The sequence below is a fragment of the Cavia porcellus genome, unplaced genomic scaffold (genome assembly GCF_034190915.1).
Source record: "Cavia porcellus strain 051 isolate PalLab524CR breed Dunkin Hartley unplaced genomic scaffold, mCavPor4.1 scaffold_25, whole genome shotgun sequence".
Taxonomy (NCBI): domain Eukaryota; kingdom Metazoa; phylum Chordata; class Mammalia; order Rodentia; family Caviidae; genus Cavia; species Cavia porcellus.
In genome coordinates, this window is record NW_026947508.1 from 20,433,122 (window position 1) to 20,451,383 (window position 18,262).

Below are 18,262 nucleotides of genomic sequence, written 5' to 3' on the forward strand. Positions count from 1 at the left end.
TAGAAGGAGCCTATATCTAGCTGAAGGAATGTTGATCACCTTGGGCAACTTTGGCTGGCTCCTTGAAGTTGCAGATTTCTTAAAATTGTAATATTTGATTCTGATTCTTTCTCTCTTTTCCACCTATCTTTTATTTCTCCTATCCTTATGTCAGGTACTGCCCAAAATATCAGGCCCCAAAGGATCAGGGAGGGAGGTTTTTATGGGATTGGTTGTGAAGAAGTATAGAGGCAGAGTATTTGGCAGTCTTTGATTGGTTCTTACAATATGCATCATACGGACCAGCTATGCGTCCAGTGACTAGCCAGTTTCTAGGAGATAAAAGTAAAAGGTTCTTGGGGCCAGGGATTTAGCTCAGCAGCATAAGCACCTGCCTGGCCAGGGTGAGGTCATGAGTTCAATCCCAGGTACCAAAAAAAAAAAAAAAAAGTAACAGGATCTTGTAACAGGAACTGTTAGCTAGGTTACTAATACACTAGGCTGGTGGTGGCTTCTACTATACTACCTCAGAACTCCAATGCTCTGTTTCTTGAACTGGGTAATGGTTAGGGAGATGTATTCATTTTGTGATGTTGCAACTTGTTACTTTTCTGTGTCTTATATAAAAAGGGTTTAGTTGAAACTAATCTTTTTTTTTTTTAAGTTTTTATCTGTACCAGGGATCAAATTCACGACTGCCTGCTAACAAGGCAGGTGCTTATGTCACTGAACTAAATCCCCAGCCCCGACACCAATCTTTTAAAAATCAGGAAATTGAGAGGCGGGGATTTAGCTCCGCAGCTCAAGTGCTTGCCTGGTAAGCACGAAGTCATGAGTTTGATCTATGGTACCAAAAAAAAAAAAATCTGGAAATTGAAATATAAGTACTCTGCAGCAAGTGAAGAAAGCCAAAATAGCCAAGTGTGGTAGCACATAACTGTAATCCCATTACTGGGGAGTCTGAGGCAGGAAGATCACCAGCCTGGGATACATAGTGAGTTCAAAGCTAGCCTGAATTATAGAGTGAGACCTTGTCTCAAAACGACAACTTTAGCTGGGTGTGGTGGTGCATACCATTAATAATTCCAGCGCTTGGTAGGCTGAAGCAGGAGCATTGCTGTGAGTTCAAAGTCACCCAGGACTACATAGTGAGCTCAAGGCCAGCCCAAAATACATAGAGAGAGGTTATGTCTCAAAACAAAAATGAAAACAAAACCCCAAAACAAACAACAACAAAAGCCAAAATAAAGATTTTGTGCTCTAGAAAAACTGTTAGGTAACCAAGTCATATGCTTACACTTATTCACATGTTCCATTTGTGGAACTAAATTTCTAGGCCCTATCATGGTGCCCAATACATAGCAGCCTTGGTGAATCATTGATAGAATGAATATTCCCTGCATGGATGTAGAAACGGGTCCCTGATTGTGGCTGGGTCTACCTCCAAGGTCAGAGGGGCCACTTCCCTGGATGGATACACAAATCCTGTTTCTTATCAATAATTTAAACCTAAAGGTAACCAAGACTTCATATTTAGCTGCATGGTGGTTCACGCTTGAGGGAGGCTAAAGCAGGTAAATTGCAAATTTGGTCTTTGCAGGACAATTTAGTGAGATTCTGTCTCAAAATCAAAAACATTTTATGGTAACCAACTTTTGGTCCCCTCCTGCCTCTCAGGAACTATCTCTCTCAATAGCTCTTACTCTTTAAAAAAATAAAAATTTTTTAAGAAGAGCTGGGCATGAGCCCACCAGATCGCATTCCTCTTTTTTGTCACTGTTTTTGTTTTTATTTGTATGCTTTTTGGTACCAGGGATGGAATTTATGACCTTGCACTTGTCAGGAAGGCATTTATGCTATTGAGCTAAATCCCCAGCCCTAAACCTACATACTTTGCTACACATTAGGCAACGGCTGTGGAGTGAAGCTCTCTACCATGGCAAGCTGAGCAGGAAGGCGGTGGTGGAGAGCCTTCTGCTGAAGGATGGGGACTTTTTGGTTCGAGAGAATGCAACATCCCCTGGCCAGTGGGTACTGAGTGGATTATAGGGTGGGTACATCTTCTCCTGGTAGATCCCAAAGGCAAGGTGAGGACCAAGGATCAGGTATTTGATATGTTGGGCACTTTATCAGATGCCATATGCATAACAGTTTACCAAGTATCTCTTCTGGAAGCAAAGTAACCCTTAAATAACCAGTGAGAAAAGATAATAACCCTGGACTTTTGCATTCCAAGAAAAGATAGCATTAGAGCACGGTCCCAGTGCTATTTTTCAAGGTCTGTTTTATGTGATGACATAAAGATAACTCAGACTTTGTTTCTAGATTCAGTAACGCACGAACTGTGAAATGCATGTTTCTGAGACTCTAATAAACTAGATCTTTTATAAAACAAAGCCTAGGGCTGGGATTTAGCTCAGTAGCATAAGCACCATAGCATAAGCACCTGCCTGGCAAGTGTGAGGTAGTGAGTTCAATCCCCAGTACGGAAAAAAAGCACTATTAAAATATCTTCAGGAAATTAAAACCAGAGGAAAAAAAGCAAGAGGATTAACCGATTTGAAAAGAAATTATACATATGCATGGATGATACTTTCTAAAGTCACATTGTATTGATAACAAGCTCACAAGCACAATTAAAACTTCACATGCTAAAGACAACTTGAACTGCTGGGGCAGTGGTATGTGCCTTTCACCTTGATAATTTGGGGTTATTTTCTTGGGGAGGAGGGAGGTTAATTTCAAGGATCCTCATGGTCTACAACTACAGAACCATTTACCAGAAATAGATTGTTTCTTTGCTACAAAAAAGCAACTTACTTGATAGTTATTGACTTTATTACATTTTCTGTTTAGTAGCATTTTTTACTACAGTGTTAAAATAAATATGACATTGAGTTCAGAAAGAAAAGGAGGAGAAGAAAGAGGAGGAGGAGGAGGAGGAGGAGGAGGAGGATGAAGAGCTGGGTATGTAGCTCAGTGGTAGAATGCCCCTGGGTTTGACCACCAGTAACACACACAGACACAGACACACACTACTTCATTTTTGCTCTTATTTATCTTATCATGGTGTGAAGAAGGATCTCATTGTTATCTGTTCTTCAGTTGATCATCCCTAACACTGCTCTTTGTTCTTGCTTTGCTCACTGGGGCTCAGCTAGGCAAGTGTTCTACTGTTGAGCTACACTCCCATCCAGATCCCAATCTTCCCCCACTGAACTTCCAGACAAGCTCTACTATGCCCTCTAGATTGTCCTCCAGCTTTTCATCCTGCTGCCTCAGCTTTCTGAGTAGCTGGGATTACAGGCGTGCACCACTGCACCTGGCTGTATCCCTGACTCAAACATGCTATAGCCTGGGCTTTCCTCTGGGCAGCAATATTTCTTTTGTTAAGCTTGATTTGCCTGGCACCTTAACTTTAATCTCACCCTTTTCACCAGTGTCACTGGAGTTTTCTTTCTGTGCTGTCTCGTTCTGTCGTGCAGTTCCTGTCCGCCTCTTCAGGCCCATGGCTTGCTGCCCTGAGCCCCAGATGGGCTAGACCATGTGCATTGTGCACCCCGTGCTCTCTGACATGCCCTTACTTTTGCATTTGTCAGTCCCTCTGTCTGGAACGCTGTCTTTGCAAACCCCTATTCATTCTTAAAGCAGCCAATACTTGGGCAAAGCCTTTTTGCATCTGTGATAGATTTAGTCACATTTCTACTTCTCATTGCGCAGTCAGCTATGTCTTCCGTCCTGGATAGGGTGTTGCACGAGGGCAGTAGCTGTTCCTTTTTTTCTTTTTTTCTCTTCAATCCTGGGCATCTAGCAAAGGGTTTGGTAAAAGTGAATGTCAAGAGTTGCTGAGTAGGGGCTGGGGATTTAGCTCAGCGGCATAAGCACCTGCCTTGCAAGCAGGCGGTCGTGAGTTCGATCCCTGGTACTGATAAAAATGAAAAAGACAAAAAAAAACAAACAAACAAACAAAAAGAGTTGCTGAGTGATGGAATAAGAAAATGGATAAACAAAAAAAAAGAAAGAATATGGATAAATAATAAGTGTTCATTTTTGTCATTGTCATAGGTTTAGGATATGCAAATGCCCTAAAGGCATAGCAGGAAAGTGCAGGGGTCGGCTCACCACAGCTGCCTGACCTCATCAGCAGCCAGTGATGTGGCTACTGAAGATAGAGGTAATGATGGCAATAAAAGGGCACCTTGGCCTGAGCCACAGCCACATCTACTCTCTTGCTCTCCACTGAGCTGGGCTGGAGGACGGAGATCCTGGTTGAGAAGTAAATGGTCAGGAAACAGTGGCTGAGCCGGCTCCAAACAGGCTGACCCTGAGCATGACTCACTCAGCCCGTGCTGGTGGAAAGCACCTGGCCTCCGAAAATCACACAGGTCACAGGATCTGAACTCAATGCCAGCATGGACAGTGACCAGCCCAGACCTCAAGCAAGTCACAGACCTCATCTGGGCCTATTTCCTCCTTTTCCCTTCCTGGAAGTGAAACATAGGTGCTACCCCAGGATGCCAGTGACCGAGACACAGTCCCTTCCCTTAGCAAAGCCTGAAGTTCCCTGAAAAAGGGTTATTATCCTTATTGCATTGTATCATAATTGTCTTTTTAGTTTTGTCATGGTTATTTATGTTCCTAGCACCAGGCCTAGAGGTAGAGCACAAGAAATAACTAAATACCAGAGGCTGTGCTCACTGGTGCACACGTGTAACCTGGCATGCAGGAGGCTGAGACAGGAAGACCTCAATTTTGAGCACACTATGAGCTACACAGTGAGTTCAAGGCAAGCTTGGTCTTTAAAAAAAAGCTAGATGTGGTGATGTATACCTATAATCACAAATTCCATCACACTGGAAGACTGCGGAAAGAGGATTGCAAGGTAAAGCCCAATCTTAGCAAGCTAGTGAGACCCTGTGTCAAAAAAATAAAAAGAAAAATTAAAAAGGGGTAGGAACATAGCTTAATGCAAAGACTTTAAGTTCATACCCCCCAAAAAAGGGAAGAAATTTGAAAAGAACAAGATAGAAATAATAAAGCAAGCTATCTGGATGATGGAAAAGTTAAAAAGTTGAAGGGAAAAGCAGGGATGAGGGGCATGAAAGACATGCTCTTCTTTGTTTGGTTTTTGTTTTCTGTTTGTTTTGGTTTTTGTCTTTCTGAGACAGGGTTTCACTGTGCAGTTCAGGCTGGCCTGAACTCACAGTGAGGTTTCTGCCTTAGTCTCCTGAGTGCTGCGATTGTATGTATGCACCACTGTGTCCGACTGAGTATGTACTCTTACTGCTTTGCTGACGTTGGAGAAGGTAAGAAGCAGGAAGACAGCCTGAAGATTCAGCTAACTGAGGCCATCACTGAAGAAGAAGCAAAGACATAAAAGATCCCAAATCACACACAAAAAACTGACCTCTGAGACCTCTTCTCGGCAGGGTTAGGGTGGCTGGTGCACACTAGAAAGAGGCCTGTCTGAGGTCAGGATTGGGGCATCTAGTTGGAGGGGGGGAGTGCAGGGTTTGTTATGGGCTCTAAAGAATGCTTCTATTGGCTGGGGATTTAGCTCAGTGGCATAAGCACCTATCTTGCAAGTGTGTGGTTGTGAGTTCCATCCCCGGTATGGATAAAAAAGAAAAAGACAAAAAAAAAAAAAAAAAAAAAGAATGCTTCTCTTTAGGGTTTTGATTGAGCCCTGGCTGGAGGGATCCAATGAGAGGCAGTTGGATGTCAGGGTCACCCTGGAGAGAGGGGCGATTGGCTAATCGAGGTAGATGCGAGGCAAAACAGTTTGTCCTGCATTTCCAAGCCCTGGATAGACCCTGAAGATGTGTAGACACTGCCTGCCTACTTAGAGGACCACTTTTCTCTTTACCTGTAACACAGGGAGGAGGAGGTGCATGCCCTGGTGTGAGGGTGTCTCTGTGTTGTATGCCCCACCGTTAGGGGCAGAGCTGTAATGTGTGGCTTGGGTCTGTTCTATAAGTCTGAGTGTGTTTGGATCTGCTGCATAGTGCTGAGTGAGTGTATCCAGGTTATACTTTTCTGTGCCACATGGAGGTGGAGGGTCTGTTACATGAGTGTATGTGCGCGCACACACCCACAAGAGACACAGAGAGAGACAGGAAATGGGAGGGGGAAGAGGGAAAGGGAAAGGAAGAGGAAGAGGGAAAGAGAGGGAGAGGGAGGGAGAGGAAGAGAGAAGTTGCACATCTGTTTCTGCTCTCTTGGGCTTCTGAGTGGGAAACTGGGTGACAGGCGTGTCTTTTCTCCTGGCACTGCATGCTATCTTGGGTACATGGCCAGTTTAGCATGTACTGGAGGCCTTAGAGAAGGGCCTGCATGATGGCTCCTAGACTGTTGCCCTTTGAAAAAAATGACCTCTCACTGAACAATAATTAACCTGGCCCCCTGTTAGAAGAAGAATCCAAACTGGTGGCAAGGGGTGGGGCCCAGTCAGTGCAGCCCTGACTGCTGGAGAAAGGAAGAGCCCATGAGCCCTATAGGCATGTGTGTTGTATCATGTCCTCCTGCCCATCCTGGGGTCAGTAATCCTGCAACTGGGTCAGAATATTTAGCAAGCACGGATGTGCACACACGGACCAATCAGAGCAGACCAAGCCATTCTCTGAATGGAGCGCAGCTGTTGCCAGAGGCCAAGGGCAGCCTCCTGGTGGCTGGGTGATGGGAATGTCCAGGAGGAGGTTCCAGGACAGGGCCTGGGCAGAAAGACAGTGGTGGGAGGGGACTTGGGGGCTCAGGGCAGTGGCTATGAACAAACTGTCGTGGAAGTGTTTCAGACTTCGGCCACAGGAGTCACCAGGTGCTGTGAACCATCTCAACCTCCGTCTGCCTCAGTTTCCTAGATGCTTCCAGACCAGCCCCGGGCCCTGGCTATCCTTGCATCTGGAGAACAATGGACCATTCTTTCTGTCAGCTGCACAAATGAAGGGAAGCTAATCTTCCCAAACTGCAGAAATCACAGTGACTCTGTCTGTTTCAACTTGGAAATAGGCAGGTTCCTGAGTGGTGAGAGAGACCCTGTGGACAGCGGGAACCCAGTTTGGAAGATTTGGGGACAAGGAGAGAAAGCTCTTCCCTTCAAGGATAAAGGCAAGGAGGTAATGACATTTTGAACTGATACCATATCTTGGAGTCAGACCAGGTGTAAGGTCAATTTTACCCCCAGAAATGAACTCAACATCTCACTGTGATGAATCAATCCTGCAGCTGCCCGAGCTGGCTCCTGTACTCCTCGTGGCTCCTTCCCCTTGGGTCCTGGAGCTGGGCTGGCCCCTTCCATGTGCACAAACTACAGCATCAGGCTCTGAGAGTGTCACATCTTTTATTACAAAAACAATAACTTAATTCAGTTCTGTACAAAGTTAGCAAGAATTCTGGCACCATGGGCAGCCTAAACTTCCATCCCCATTCCAGGAGGCTCTGGGAACCATCAAAGCCCTGCTAGCTGGCTGGAGCACTATGCCACACCCAGGAGGGCCAAACTGGGGAGGAGATCAAGTGACGGGCTGCTCCTGGGGCGCCTCTCCTCTCAGGTCACCTCAGCAAAAGCATGTCCTCTAGGAGTCCAGCGATGTCAACATCTCCAATGATGGGGCGGAAGAAGAGGTCCCCAAGAAGGCTGGGGGGGATGCTCTTGAGGGTGGAGGCTGTTAGGAGGACACGGGCCAACCGGCCTTGGCCTGCTGGGTACCAGGGCTCCAGGACTTCACACAGTGCCCAGTGAGCCTCCTGCTGCAGGCGCCCAATGTGGGCGGAGGCGTGGAGGCCAGGCACATCTGCATGCAGACAGGAGAAGAAGCCTGGTGAGCACCCCTACCCAGCCGCCAAAGAATGAAGTTGCCCCGACACTGAGGCCACCAGTAGATGCCTTTCGGGATGGAACTCAGAACTTTTCACATGCCAGGCAAGTGCCCTGCTCTTAGACTGCACCCTCCAAGCTCCCTGCTACCTTTGCTTGGCCTTTGAGGCCTGCATTATTTATCATTTTAGTCACCCCTCCTCTTTATACAGCAATATATAGGAAAGGTTGGGAATCAGGCTGCCTGGGTTCAAATCCCAGTGTTGACACTTACTGACTGAATAACTGTGGACAAGTTACTTAACCTTTGTGCCTCAGTTTCTTTATCTGTAAACTGAGGATAATAATAATATCTGTCTTATTATGAGACTTTTTGTTTGTTTTGAGACAGGGTCTCACTGTAGTTCAGGTTAGTTTTGAACTCACCATGTAGCTCAGGCTGGCCTGGAACTCAAGGCAATCCTCTCTAGTGCTGGGATTACAAGAATATGCCACCACGCCCAGTGAGGCTTAATGAGCCACTATATGTAAAACCCTTAGAAGGCAAATGCAGTGGTGCATTCCTGTATTCCTAGTACCTGGGAGGCTGAGGCAGGAGGATCATTGTGAGTTTGAGGGCAACCTGGGCTACATAGTGAGCTTAAGACCAACTTGAATTACATAGTGAGACTGTGTCTTGAAACACCAACAAAACAAAACAAAATAATCACCCCCCTTAGAATGGGCTCTAACATATGGTGAGTGTAACATCGCTCTTTGCTGCTGTTACAGCAGATTACTATGCTTTCCACTGCTGCCAGGATCCCCTTGTGATGACTGCATTCTCCACCCATTGCTCTCCTGGCTGGGTTTCACAGGTGGTCCCTCCCTGTCCCCAGAATCCTTTTCATTCCTCTCCTGCATGTGGTCTTTCAGAACCCACAGAGGAGTTTAACCTTCAGAATATCACCCCACAGTCTGCCCTTGAAGACAAGATGGACACAGCTGCTCCTGCCCTCTTCCCCCTCCCATATTCCCTAAGGCTCAGAGCAAATTTCTCAGGCCCAGTGGCAAAGGGCAGTCTCCGGAGTAAACACAGCTAAGTTCCCATCCTTTCTCTGTCTCTACTTGGCTGTGAGACCTTCAGCTAGTTATTTAGCCTCTCAGGGCATTCTCCGTGAGACAGCTATTTGATGGTAATGAGGACCAGATGCGAGGACAGATGCGCAGCCCATAGACAGTCTGGTGGTCCCCCTGTGCCTTCCCGTCATGCCCATGTCTGGGAGCTCACCTGGGTTAAAGAGGATGGTTCCTTTCAGGTAGGCATACTCTTTAGGGCCCAGCTCAAGACTCCAGAAGGACTCCAGGCAGCACTGAAGCCACTGCACAGCAGCCAGTGAGGGCTGGGGCCTGTCGGGCAGCTGGGCACTGCCAGCACTGCTGCTGGGCTCCTCCAGCAGGATCTTCTTGAGTATGCTGGGCACTGGGGCCTCGGCTACTTCAAAGGTCACAGTATCTTGGGCCAACCCAAGCAGAAAGAGAGGACCCCAGCATCTCTGAAGCAGGCACCGCTGGTCTTGTGGGGGCAGCTGGCAGAAAGATGGCAGGTTCCTGAGGAAGGCCACCATCTTGGCCAGGACATCCAAGGCCTCCCGGCAGGTGCGATGAGGAGCACACAGGTGGACGGGCCGGTGCTGCCTACACAGGCAGCGGGATGGGGGTACAGGAGGCCTTGCCCTGAGGCTGGGGCTCAGGAGAGCTTGCAGAATTGCTGGGCGGCCCACAGGACCCTGGCATGGGCAGGCCCCTGGTTGGCTGGAGCTCATGGCTGGAGATCTTCTCTTCGCTCTTCCCAGCCCTCTGGCTCTCTGAGCTGCAGTGAGGTGCTATTTATATCCTCGATGGGCGGGAAGGGGAATGGCCCAACAACCTTGACTCTACAAGTCATGTTCATTGAAAAAAAAAAAAAATGCACACACGCTGACCTTGGCAGGACCGGTGAGGAAGTGGCGGGGGAGGGGACATTGGAAGCTCCACGTGGCACTGATATGGCCTCAGTCAATGAAGTGGCCCCAGGGCTGCCTTCCTGCTGCAGGGCTGCCCCTTATCAGATGACTCAAACGGATAAACAGGGTCATTAACCCAGGCTGTACCAGGGCACCAAGGCCTCAGGTGCACAATCAGCAGGTGGCTGTCACGGGTGGGTGTTCTATTGGTGCCCACTCTGAATGTGTGCAATGGCCTGGGATTCTTGCTAAGCCAGGAGGCCAGCCGCAGAGCTGGACAAGCCTTGAACACAAGGCCCAGCCTGGAAGTGCCTTATCGCTAATTGTTTGCCTAACCTTGGGGCCCTGCTCCTGTTGTCGGTAAGGAACAGGCTGCGGGGAAGGGAGCCAGCACATGGGGGGCTGGGAGGACTTTGGCCAAGGGGCAGTTGAGAGGCCCCTTCCTCTGTCTCTGCTCTTGGGGGCCCTCTAGAAATAAGGTCTTTCAGAGCCCCGACCCCAGCCTGGGTTCCTGCAGCTCCTGAGGCTGTGTTACGATGATCATGAAACATAGCTGCCGCTTATTGAATACCTAGTACGTGTCAGTCAGGTTCCACTCTAGTACTGAGAGCTTCCCTGCAATATAGATTTTTCCCCTGTGAAAAAAAGGTTAAAAGTGCTTTGCCCCAGGTCATCCTGACAGGAAGGGACAGAGCTCCATCTATCTGCCCTCAAAGTCCTTGTTTGTTTCTCTATGTCAGCTGGGTTAATTGTGCAGACAAACACTGAGTTTCCCAGAGTGAGTGACTGCTGCCATGGCTGGCCCTTACCGCTTCCTGGTCTGCAGATGTCACAAACCTGCACACCTATGGTCTAGGTGCACAGTGCCCAGCCTAGGTTTCACGGGTGTCAGGGGAGGGGTGGGTGGGCGGTTCTCAGTCGGGCCATGTCCCTGGACCTTGGCCAGTCCAGGCTGGCAGGTCTTCAGGTGCCCTGGTGCCCTGGACAGGGATTGAGATAGGCTCTGATGCTGCCAGCCCTGGCATCTGCTCCTAATTCCATCACGTCCCAGTTGAGTGATTTTGGGATAATCCTCAGTTGTCTCTGAGTCTCAGAGCCTCAGGGACAATAAGGCTCCCTACAGGGCTACCATGAGGACAGAGTGAGGTCCTGTATGTCTGGTGACAGCGGCCTGGCATACAGAATGGGAGTTTAGCTTCCTGCTATCCAGTAAGCATGCATCTTTTGTAGATTTTCCCTCCCAGTATTAGAGATTGAACGCTGGACCCTACACCAAACTCATCTCCACCCCTTTTTATTTTTTATTTTGAGGGATGGTCTCAGTGAATTGCTAAATTGCCCAGGATAGGCTCAAACTTGTGATCTTCCTGTCTCTATCTCCCAGAGAGGCAGCTGCCACCACACCTGGCTCTCAATTCTTCTTGATACATCAGGTAGCAAACACTGCCATTTGTTCCATGTTCACTCTGGTCATTTGATTAAAGTGATACCTGCCAGGTTTCCTCACTGAGTTACTCTTTTTTCCTTTTGTAATTTATCAGAGTTTTGCAAAAAAATATTTTAAAACTATGTAGATACTCTTTCTCACATTGGGAATGTTTCTATGTTTTTTTTTTTTTTTTGTCTTTTTGAGACAGGGTCTCACTATGCAGTTCAGGCTGGCCTTGAGCTCACTTTGCAGCCCAGGCTGGTCTTGAACTCACAAGGATCCTCCCACCTCAGTCTCCCCAGTGCTGGGATTACAGGCGTGAGCCACCACGCCCGGCTTATGTATTAGTTTTTATTTATATGAGTATGAATTTGTGGTCTCCTATGGTGTTCAGTAACTTATAAAGTGTTAGTATTTGCATTGATGGTCAGATCATATCAAAGTTGGCCAATGGGAGTTCCTTTAACCTCTCTCTGTCTCTCTGTCTGACTCTTTTTCTCTGCCTTCTGTGCTGCAGATCAAATTCAGGGGTTTTCTATTACTGAGCCCTTTTTAATTTATTTTGAAACAAGGTCTCCCTAAATTACTCAGGCTGGCCTTGAACTCATGATCCTCTTGCCTCAGCTGCCTGGCTTGGAGTCTATATCTTTTTGACAAACCTCCACCATTCTGTAAACATTCCTTTGTCTTTCCTCTAACAAGAGACCAACTTTTCCACCTCCTACTAAACCAGTACTCCAAACAACTGATTCTGGGCCAGGGGGATAGTCAGCTGTAAAGCACTTTCCTAGGATGTGTGAGATCTTGGGGTCAATCCTCAGCATCACATATGAAAACAGAAATTATTCTTGATAGTTGGGATACCTAAAACATGTCACATGTAGAAATATTTGCTATTTGTAGAACTGTTTATAAATTGTGGTAGGCAGTTTATGTTTTCTGGTTTTGTTTCACTTTAGTTTTGCTTCTTTGAGGCAGGGTCTTACTGTGTATTCCAGGCTGGCCTTAAATTCACTATGTAGCCCAGTCTGTCCTCAAACTTATAGCAATCCTCCTGCCTCAGCCTCTGAATGCTGTGATTATAGGTATGTGCCTCCATGCCTGGTTTTTGTGACAGAAATTTTAATAAAATTATTTGGTGTAACTCCTTTCAAAAGAAAGAAAACTACCCTCAGCTGAGGGTGTAGCTCAGGGTTGAGCACTTGCTCGGTCTATGGGAGGCCCTGGGTTTTATCCCCAGATCCCCCAAAATAAAAAGATGTGGCACAGGCCTAAAGTCCCAGTACTCTGGAAGGCTAAAGAGAAATCACACATTCAAACAAAGCAGGGCAACTTAGCAAGTTCCATCTCTAAATAAAAAGTAAAAAATGGAATGGGAAGGTAGCTTAGCACAAAGGCCCTGGGTTTACACCTGGTACTAAAGAAAAAGATAACTATGTAAAGAACATCTAAGACTAATATTATATAGATTCTTTATCTTTCCTACGAGAGCGAACTTCCTGCTTTAGTGTCACTACAAAGGGACAACTTACACATGTGACAACTGAAAGAATTTCTGGTGTGCTGGGAATCAGTTATGTTGGGATGAGATCTCCAACTCATGCTGTCATGGCACATCATGAATGATAGGATTATTTCTAGCTTATTTCTGTCTCTCCCGGGAGAGCTCTTAAGGACACCAGCCATCTAACCATATCCTGCCAACTCCAAACTAAATGTGTCTCCAGCTCAACTTCCCTTTAGTTGGAGCCTCAAATCCTTGTGGTCTCTTTGACATCACCTGAGCCTAGGAAAGTGGAATAGAGTGTGAAGAAACAGTCATCTTAACTAATGTTAGTGCAAAAATTTTACATTTTCAAGTTAAAAAGAAAAACAAATAGTATGTTTGACCTACAAAGACATTCATTACTGGGCCTTTTCTTAGTGCCTAAGATTGGCCCGTGTGGAAGTACAGGGTCCTAAATTTGCAGTGTTGGGCATGAAAGCCAGGGCCTCCACCTCCATCCCAGACAAGGGCCCTACCACTGAGCTACACTCCAACCACAGCCTCTTCGCTTTGTGGGAAATCAGCTCTGACAGGGCCTTTCCTTAGTGTCTGTGAGGATTCACAGCAAGTGCTCTGTAAAGGATAACATTTGTCATAATGGTTGCTGTGACTTCCATTTTTGGAAGAGGAAGTTGAAGAGGGAGAGGCCCTCTGCTGGGCTGTCAGTTAGGTCCCTGGGTTCGTGTCTTGGGTTTTTCATTTTTTAGAGCTTTTTTGAGACAAGGTCTTACTATGTAGTTCAGATTGGCCTTGAATTCACTACATAGCCCAGGCTGGCCTCAAACTCATAGTGATCTTCCTGGGTCAGCCTACTGAATGTGAGGATTACAGACATGCACCTACAGGCCTGGCCATGTTTTGGTTTTTCTTTTCTTTTCTTTTCTTTTCTTTTCTTTCTTTCTTTCTTTCTTTCTTTCTTTCTTTCTTTCTTTCTACCTTTCTTTCTTTTTAACCCTATGAGGAACTGTTGTTCTCTGAGCTTTGTGTGGGGTCTGAAGACTGGGGTGTCTGTCTTGTAGGCACTGAGCATAAGGAAAGGCTTTTCTGGGTCTCTAAAGCCATGATCCTCACAGAGGTCATTTGCTTTTAGAAGTGGAAGCGTGGGTCAGAGATTGATGGGCCATCAACTGCCCTTGACCCAGGTCCTGACTTCAATCTGAAGTGAGGAAATACAGTTCTGACTTTGGGAACCTGAAATCTGACTGGAGCGTCACAGGGCAGAATTCAGAGATCTTTATTTTATTTGTGTGTGTGTGTGTGTGTGTGTGTGTGTGTGTGTGTGTGTGTGTGTTTTGGGACAGGGAGTCGATATACAGTTTGGGCTGGTTTTGAGTCACCTTGTAGCCCAGGTTGGTCTCAAACTTGCAGTGATCCTCCTGCCTCAACCTCCCTAGTGCTGAGTGGGATTACAAGCATGAGCCATCATACCCAGCAAGAGCTTATTCTGATAGAACAGATGAGTCCTGTTCTTGGGAGCCCGCAGTCTGCAGGGGAAACATGGGCCAATCCTTGGTTGTCCCTAGTCCAAAGAGGGACAGTCAGTCTTGTTCTCTGTAACTCTGATCCTGGTATCAGAGATGAGAAAGAAGCTAACATGGTGTGATGGAGCTTGGATTTGGAAGCCATTCTGGAGGAAAAGTTCAGGACAACTGTTTAGCACTTTATGGTTTACAAAGTAATGTCACAAGACAATTATCTGTAAATCTTCATGTAATGATGGAAAGAGGTGTTAGTTATCATCAAGAAGATCAATCACTATAATTGTAAGAATTCTACATGTATTGAGCACATTCTCTGTGTCGGTCAGGTAATGGGCTGGGAATTATCTGTAATAATAAAGCGCACCCCCTAAGACAATGTATGTGCAAGTGTTTACATAATTTTTGTGTTATGTTGAGTGATACGCTCTTACGTGCAGAGGCCTTAGACTTTTTGTGGGGAAAACTGGGAGGTCATGGGCACAAGAAGGGCTGGGCTAAGGGCTGGAATTGGGAGTTGGAAAGGCTCTACTCAGTGCCTTTTTGGTCTCTGACACATTGCATACCCTCTCTGTACTTCCAAGCATTTGCCTATGGCAGTGGTGACTGTATCATTGGAAACTCTAAAAGGTTCACCATCACTGGCCTGTGCTGTCGCCCTGCCAGTGATGGCTTTCCCTTGTCCTTTGTGCTTGCCAAATTCCCGTGCTGTTTACACTAAAGGTCCAGATCAAAATGTTGCAGCTTTGGCACAGGCTTCACATCTTTTCCTTTCCACTCCTTGGAAGAAAAAGTGCTCCTTTCTGTGTTCATAGGGTGCCTGGTCTACACCCCTAATAGAATGCTTGGTACAAGGTGTCCCTGCTGTTTCTCTGTCCCTGCTATTGGTAGGGTTCAATGCTGATGGAGCCAGAGGTCACCAGGTGAGATTGTTCACCAAGAGGACTTCTTGGGCAACATATCTTTCTACATGTTTTTCTTTTTGGGGGGAGGGGTATAGGGAATCGAACTCATGACCTTGCATTTGCCAGGCAGGCACTTGTGCCACTGAGCTGTATCCCTGGCTGGGCAACATATCTTATTTCTGTGAATTTGCTGGGGTTCAAGATTGGGTCTTTCTCTCTTAGGGAAGAGTCACAGCATACAAGGGCCCTGGGTTGATTTATAAAATGAATGGCGTTCTGTGAGGGCTGATTTTAAGCAAAGGCGTAACAAGATCTGGTTTATACTCTAGGATAGTGATGATGAGCCTATGGCATATGGGCCACAGCTGCCTGTTTGTTATTGAAAGCTCTAAAAACTTTGCCATTGTTGCTTTACAAGACTGGCTGCTTGGTGAAAGGTAAAAGAAAGGAGGTAGGGAGTTTGTCCCTCCTGTGAGTCGGCAGAAGCCATGTTGGGTCTGGGAGGAGCAAGTCAAGAAGCCAGTTTGCCTTTCTGGTAAGCTGGGCAAACCATGTAGGGCCCAGGAAGAGAGAGGCCAGATCACCCTCCCTGCAAGCTGACTGGTGTGTGGGCTGTCAGTCAAGAACTCTTCCCATCCCCCAAGCAACTGGCTGGTTCAGAGGACAGGCTGAGTTGATGGCAACTGAGATAGAGAATAACTGAATGCTTGTAGATGGTGACTGTCTTCTCACTATGTCTTCTCACTATGTTTCCTCTGTGTGCATCCATGGTATCTGTTCCTCTTCCTATAAGGACATCAATCCTCTTGCATTAGGGACCCACCTCTACAAAATCATTTAACTGTAATGATCTCTCTTTTTTTTTTTTTTTTTTGTCTTTTTTTGAGACGGGGTCTTGCTATGCAGTTCAGGCTGGCCTCGAGCTCACTTTGTAGCCCAGGCTGGTCTCGAACTCGCAACGATCCTCCCACCTCAGCCTTTTGAGTGCTGAGGTTACAGGCATGAGCCACCATGCCCAGCTGTAATGTTCTCTTTAGTTGTCACTTTTTTTTTTTTGGTAATGATCTCTTTAAAGACCCTTTCTCCAAATTCAATCACACTGGGGTCAGAGCTTTAACAGAAGAATTTTGCAGGAATACAGTTCATTATATAACAGAAAGGAAGAAAAGTGTTTCTTAAAAGAAGAGTCAAATACAGCTAAGACATTAGGTAAGATAATAGTGGTTCATTGGGTTTGGCAATATATAATGTTGTGACATTATCCAAGCCCTTTAAGACTAATTTGAGTAAACTGAGGAGAGGTGGAAAGTGAGGACATGAAGAAACAAGTACAGTGCTCTTTAAATTTTTTTAAAAAATATTTTGAGACAGGAGCTCATTAAATTGCCCAGGCCAGGCTCAAACTTGCAATCCTCTCCTCAGCCTCTTGAGAAGCTGGGATTATAACCATGTGCCCCTGAACATGGAAAATACAGCAATCTTTTCAGGTCTTGCTGTAAATGAACTGAAAATGTGATAGCAGCAGCAGAAGAAAGTGAAGTTGTGCAATAGTTTTTTAAAAAGTGATGTTAAAGAGAATAATCCAAAAGAAACAAATATGTGATGCAGAGCCTAGAAGAAATGTAATGAATTACAGGGGACAGTCTTCAAAAGAACTAAGATGCTGAGATTTATTGGATAAGTATAGAGATTGGCCTGAAATTTCTGGAAACCAGCCTCCATATTTAATGAGGTAGGAAATTGGGACGTGAGTGTGACCTGTCAATCACGGAATACAGAATACATGCTCAGAAAAACAAGCTCTGGCTCTAGGACCAATCAAAAAGGGATATCTTCAATTGTTCTGGTGTGAGATCAAGCAAGTTTTTCATAGGATGACCTTGATCTGATGTCAGGCTAAATACAGAAGGCCATCCCTAACTGTATGGCCACTGTGCTCTCTGCAAAGCATCCTTCTTTTCCTCTTTTATTTTATTTATTTGTTTTTGTCTTTTTAAGGCAGGATTTACTTATGCAGTTCAGGCTGGCTTCCAACTCACATCGATTCTCCAGCCTCAGCCTCCCAAGTGCTGGGATTATACAGGTGTGCCATCATGTCCAGATAAGAATGTTAAACTAAGTAGAGACCTGAATTAGTCAACTTTTCATTGCAATGAAAAAAATACCTGAGGAGAACAACTGCGTAGAAAGAGGAATGCTTTTTACTCTGGCTCACATTTCAGTCCATGGTCCATGGTCACTTGTCCCCGTCCTGTCTGGGCATATGGTGATGCACAACATCACGGCAGGGGCCACATGGTGGAGCAAACTGCTCACCTCATGGAAGCCACTATTTGCATGGTAGTGCAAGCAAACAGAAAGCTTGCACTGAGTTACATCCCCAGATTTTTTTTTTTTTTTTTTTGACAATGTTTAAGTCACTAAATTGCCCAGCCTGGGATAGTACTTGTGATTCCCCTGCCTCAGCCACCCAGAGTCAAAATTGTAAGTAGGAGCCACCAAACCCAGTTTATTTGGTTTTCTGAGATAAGGTCTTAGGCTGGGCTCAGACTCACTAGGTGGTACAGGCTGCTCTCAAGTTTGGGGCAGTCTTATCAGCTTCCCTAGTGCTAGGAATCTAGGAGCAATTGGTATGCAGTGCCCAATTTCCGTGTTCAGCAGAGAGCTGTCTTTTATAACTAAGGCCCCTCCCTTCACACTGATTAGGTCAGAGGCCTCTTGATCAAATCACTCTGCATTGGGTGCAAATCCTTTCAATACTTGAGCTTTTGGGGGGACGTTTCAGATCCAAGCCATAACACCTCCTAAAGTGCAAATGAAGTTTGTATGCCCACAGAACTGGCCTTTCTGGATGTGTAGTAGTAAGGAGGAAGGTAGGCTGTTTGGCCAAGTGCCAAGTCTCAATTGCCTCATGTACGGTTGTAGGAGGTGACTAAAGGCACTTGCGATTCCACTGTTCTACAAGATGGGTGCCGGTTAACAAGACGGAGAAGCAAAACTAGTACTTTTTCAACTTCTGCCCCCTCCCCACTATTTGAGTCTTGGTTTTCTAGAAGGCTCCAAAGTATCTGGTGACCATAGCAACTCAAACCAAACTCGCGGTCCCTTGGCTCCGCCCACCGCCTCG

The 18,262-nt window shown here is 46.2% G+C and overlaps 1 protein-coding gene across 1 annotated transcript; it reads right to left on the reverse strand.

The window, feature by feature from the left end:
* Nucleotides 1–7,296: 7,296 nt before the first annotated feature.
* Nr0b2 (nuclear receptor subfamily 0 group B member 2) lies at nucleotides 7,297–9,649 on the reverse strand. Its single transcript, XM_003471291.4, has 2 exons — nucleotides 9,063–9,649; nucleotides 7,297–7,769 (listed from the first exon to the last, which is right to left on the reverse strand). The coding sequence occupies exons 1-2, from the start codon at nucleotides 9,595–9,597 to the stop codon at nucleotides 7,528–7,530; spliced, it is 777 nt and encodes a 258-aa protein (XP_003471339.1). The 5' UTR covers nucleotides 9,598–9,649; the 3' UTR covers nucleotides 7,297–7,527.
* Nucleotides 9,650–18,262: the final 8,613 nt, after the last annotated feature.

What these genes read in the sequence shown, in the direction of transcription:
- Nr0b2 (XM_003471291.4), bottom strand. Translation starts at nt 9,597, where the DNA reads ATGAGCTCCAGCCAACCAGGGGCCTGCCCATGCCAGGGTCCTGTGGGC. An exon ending in AACCATCCTCTTTAACCCAG is followed by an intron (nt 7,770 to 9,062) that starts GTGAGCTCCCAG and finishes GTCTGCATGCAG; the next exon opens with ATGTGCCTGGCCTCCACGCC.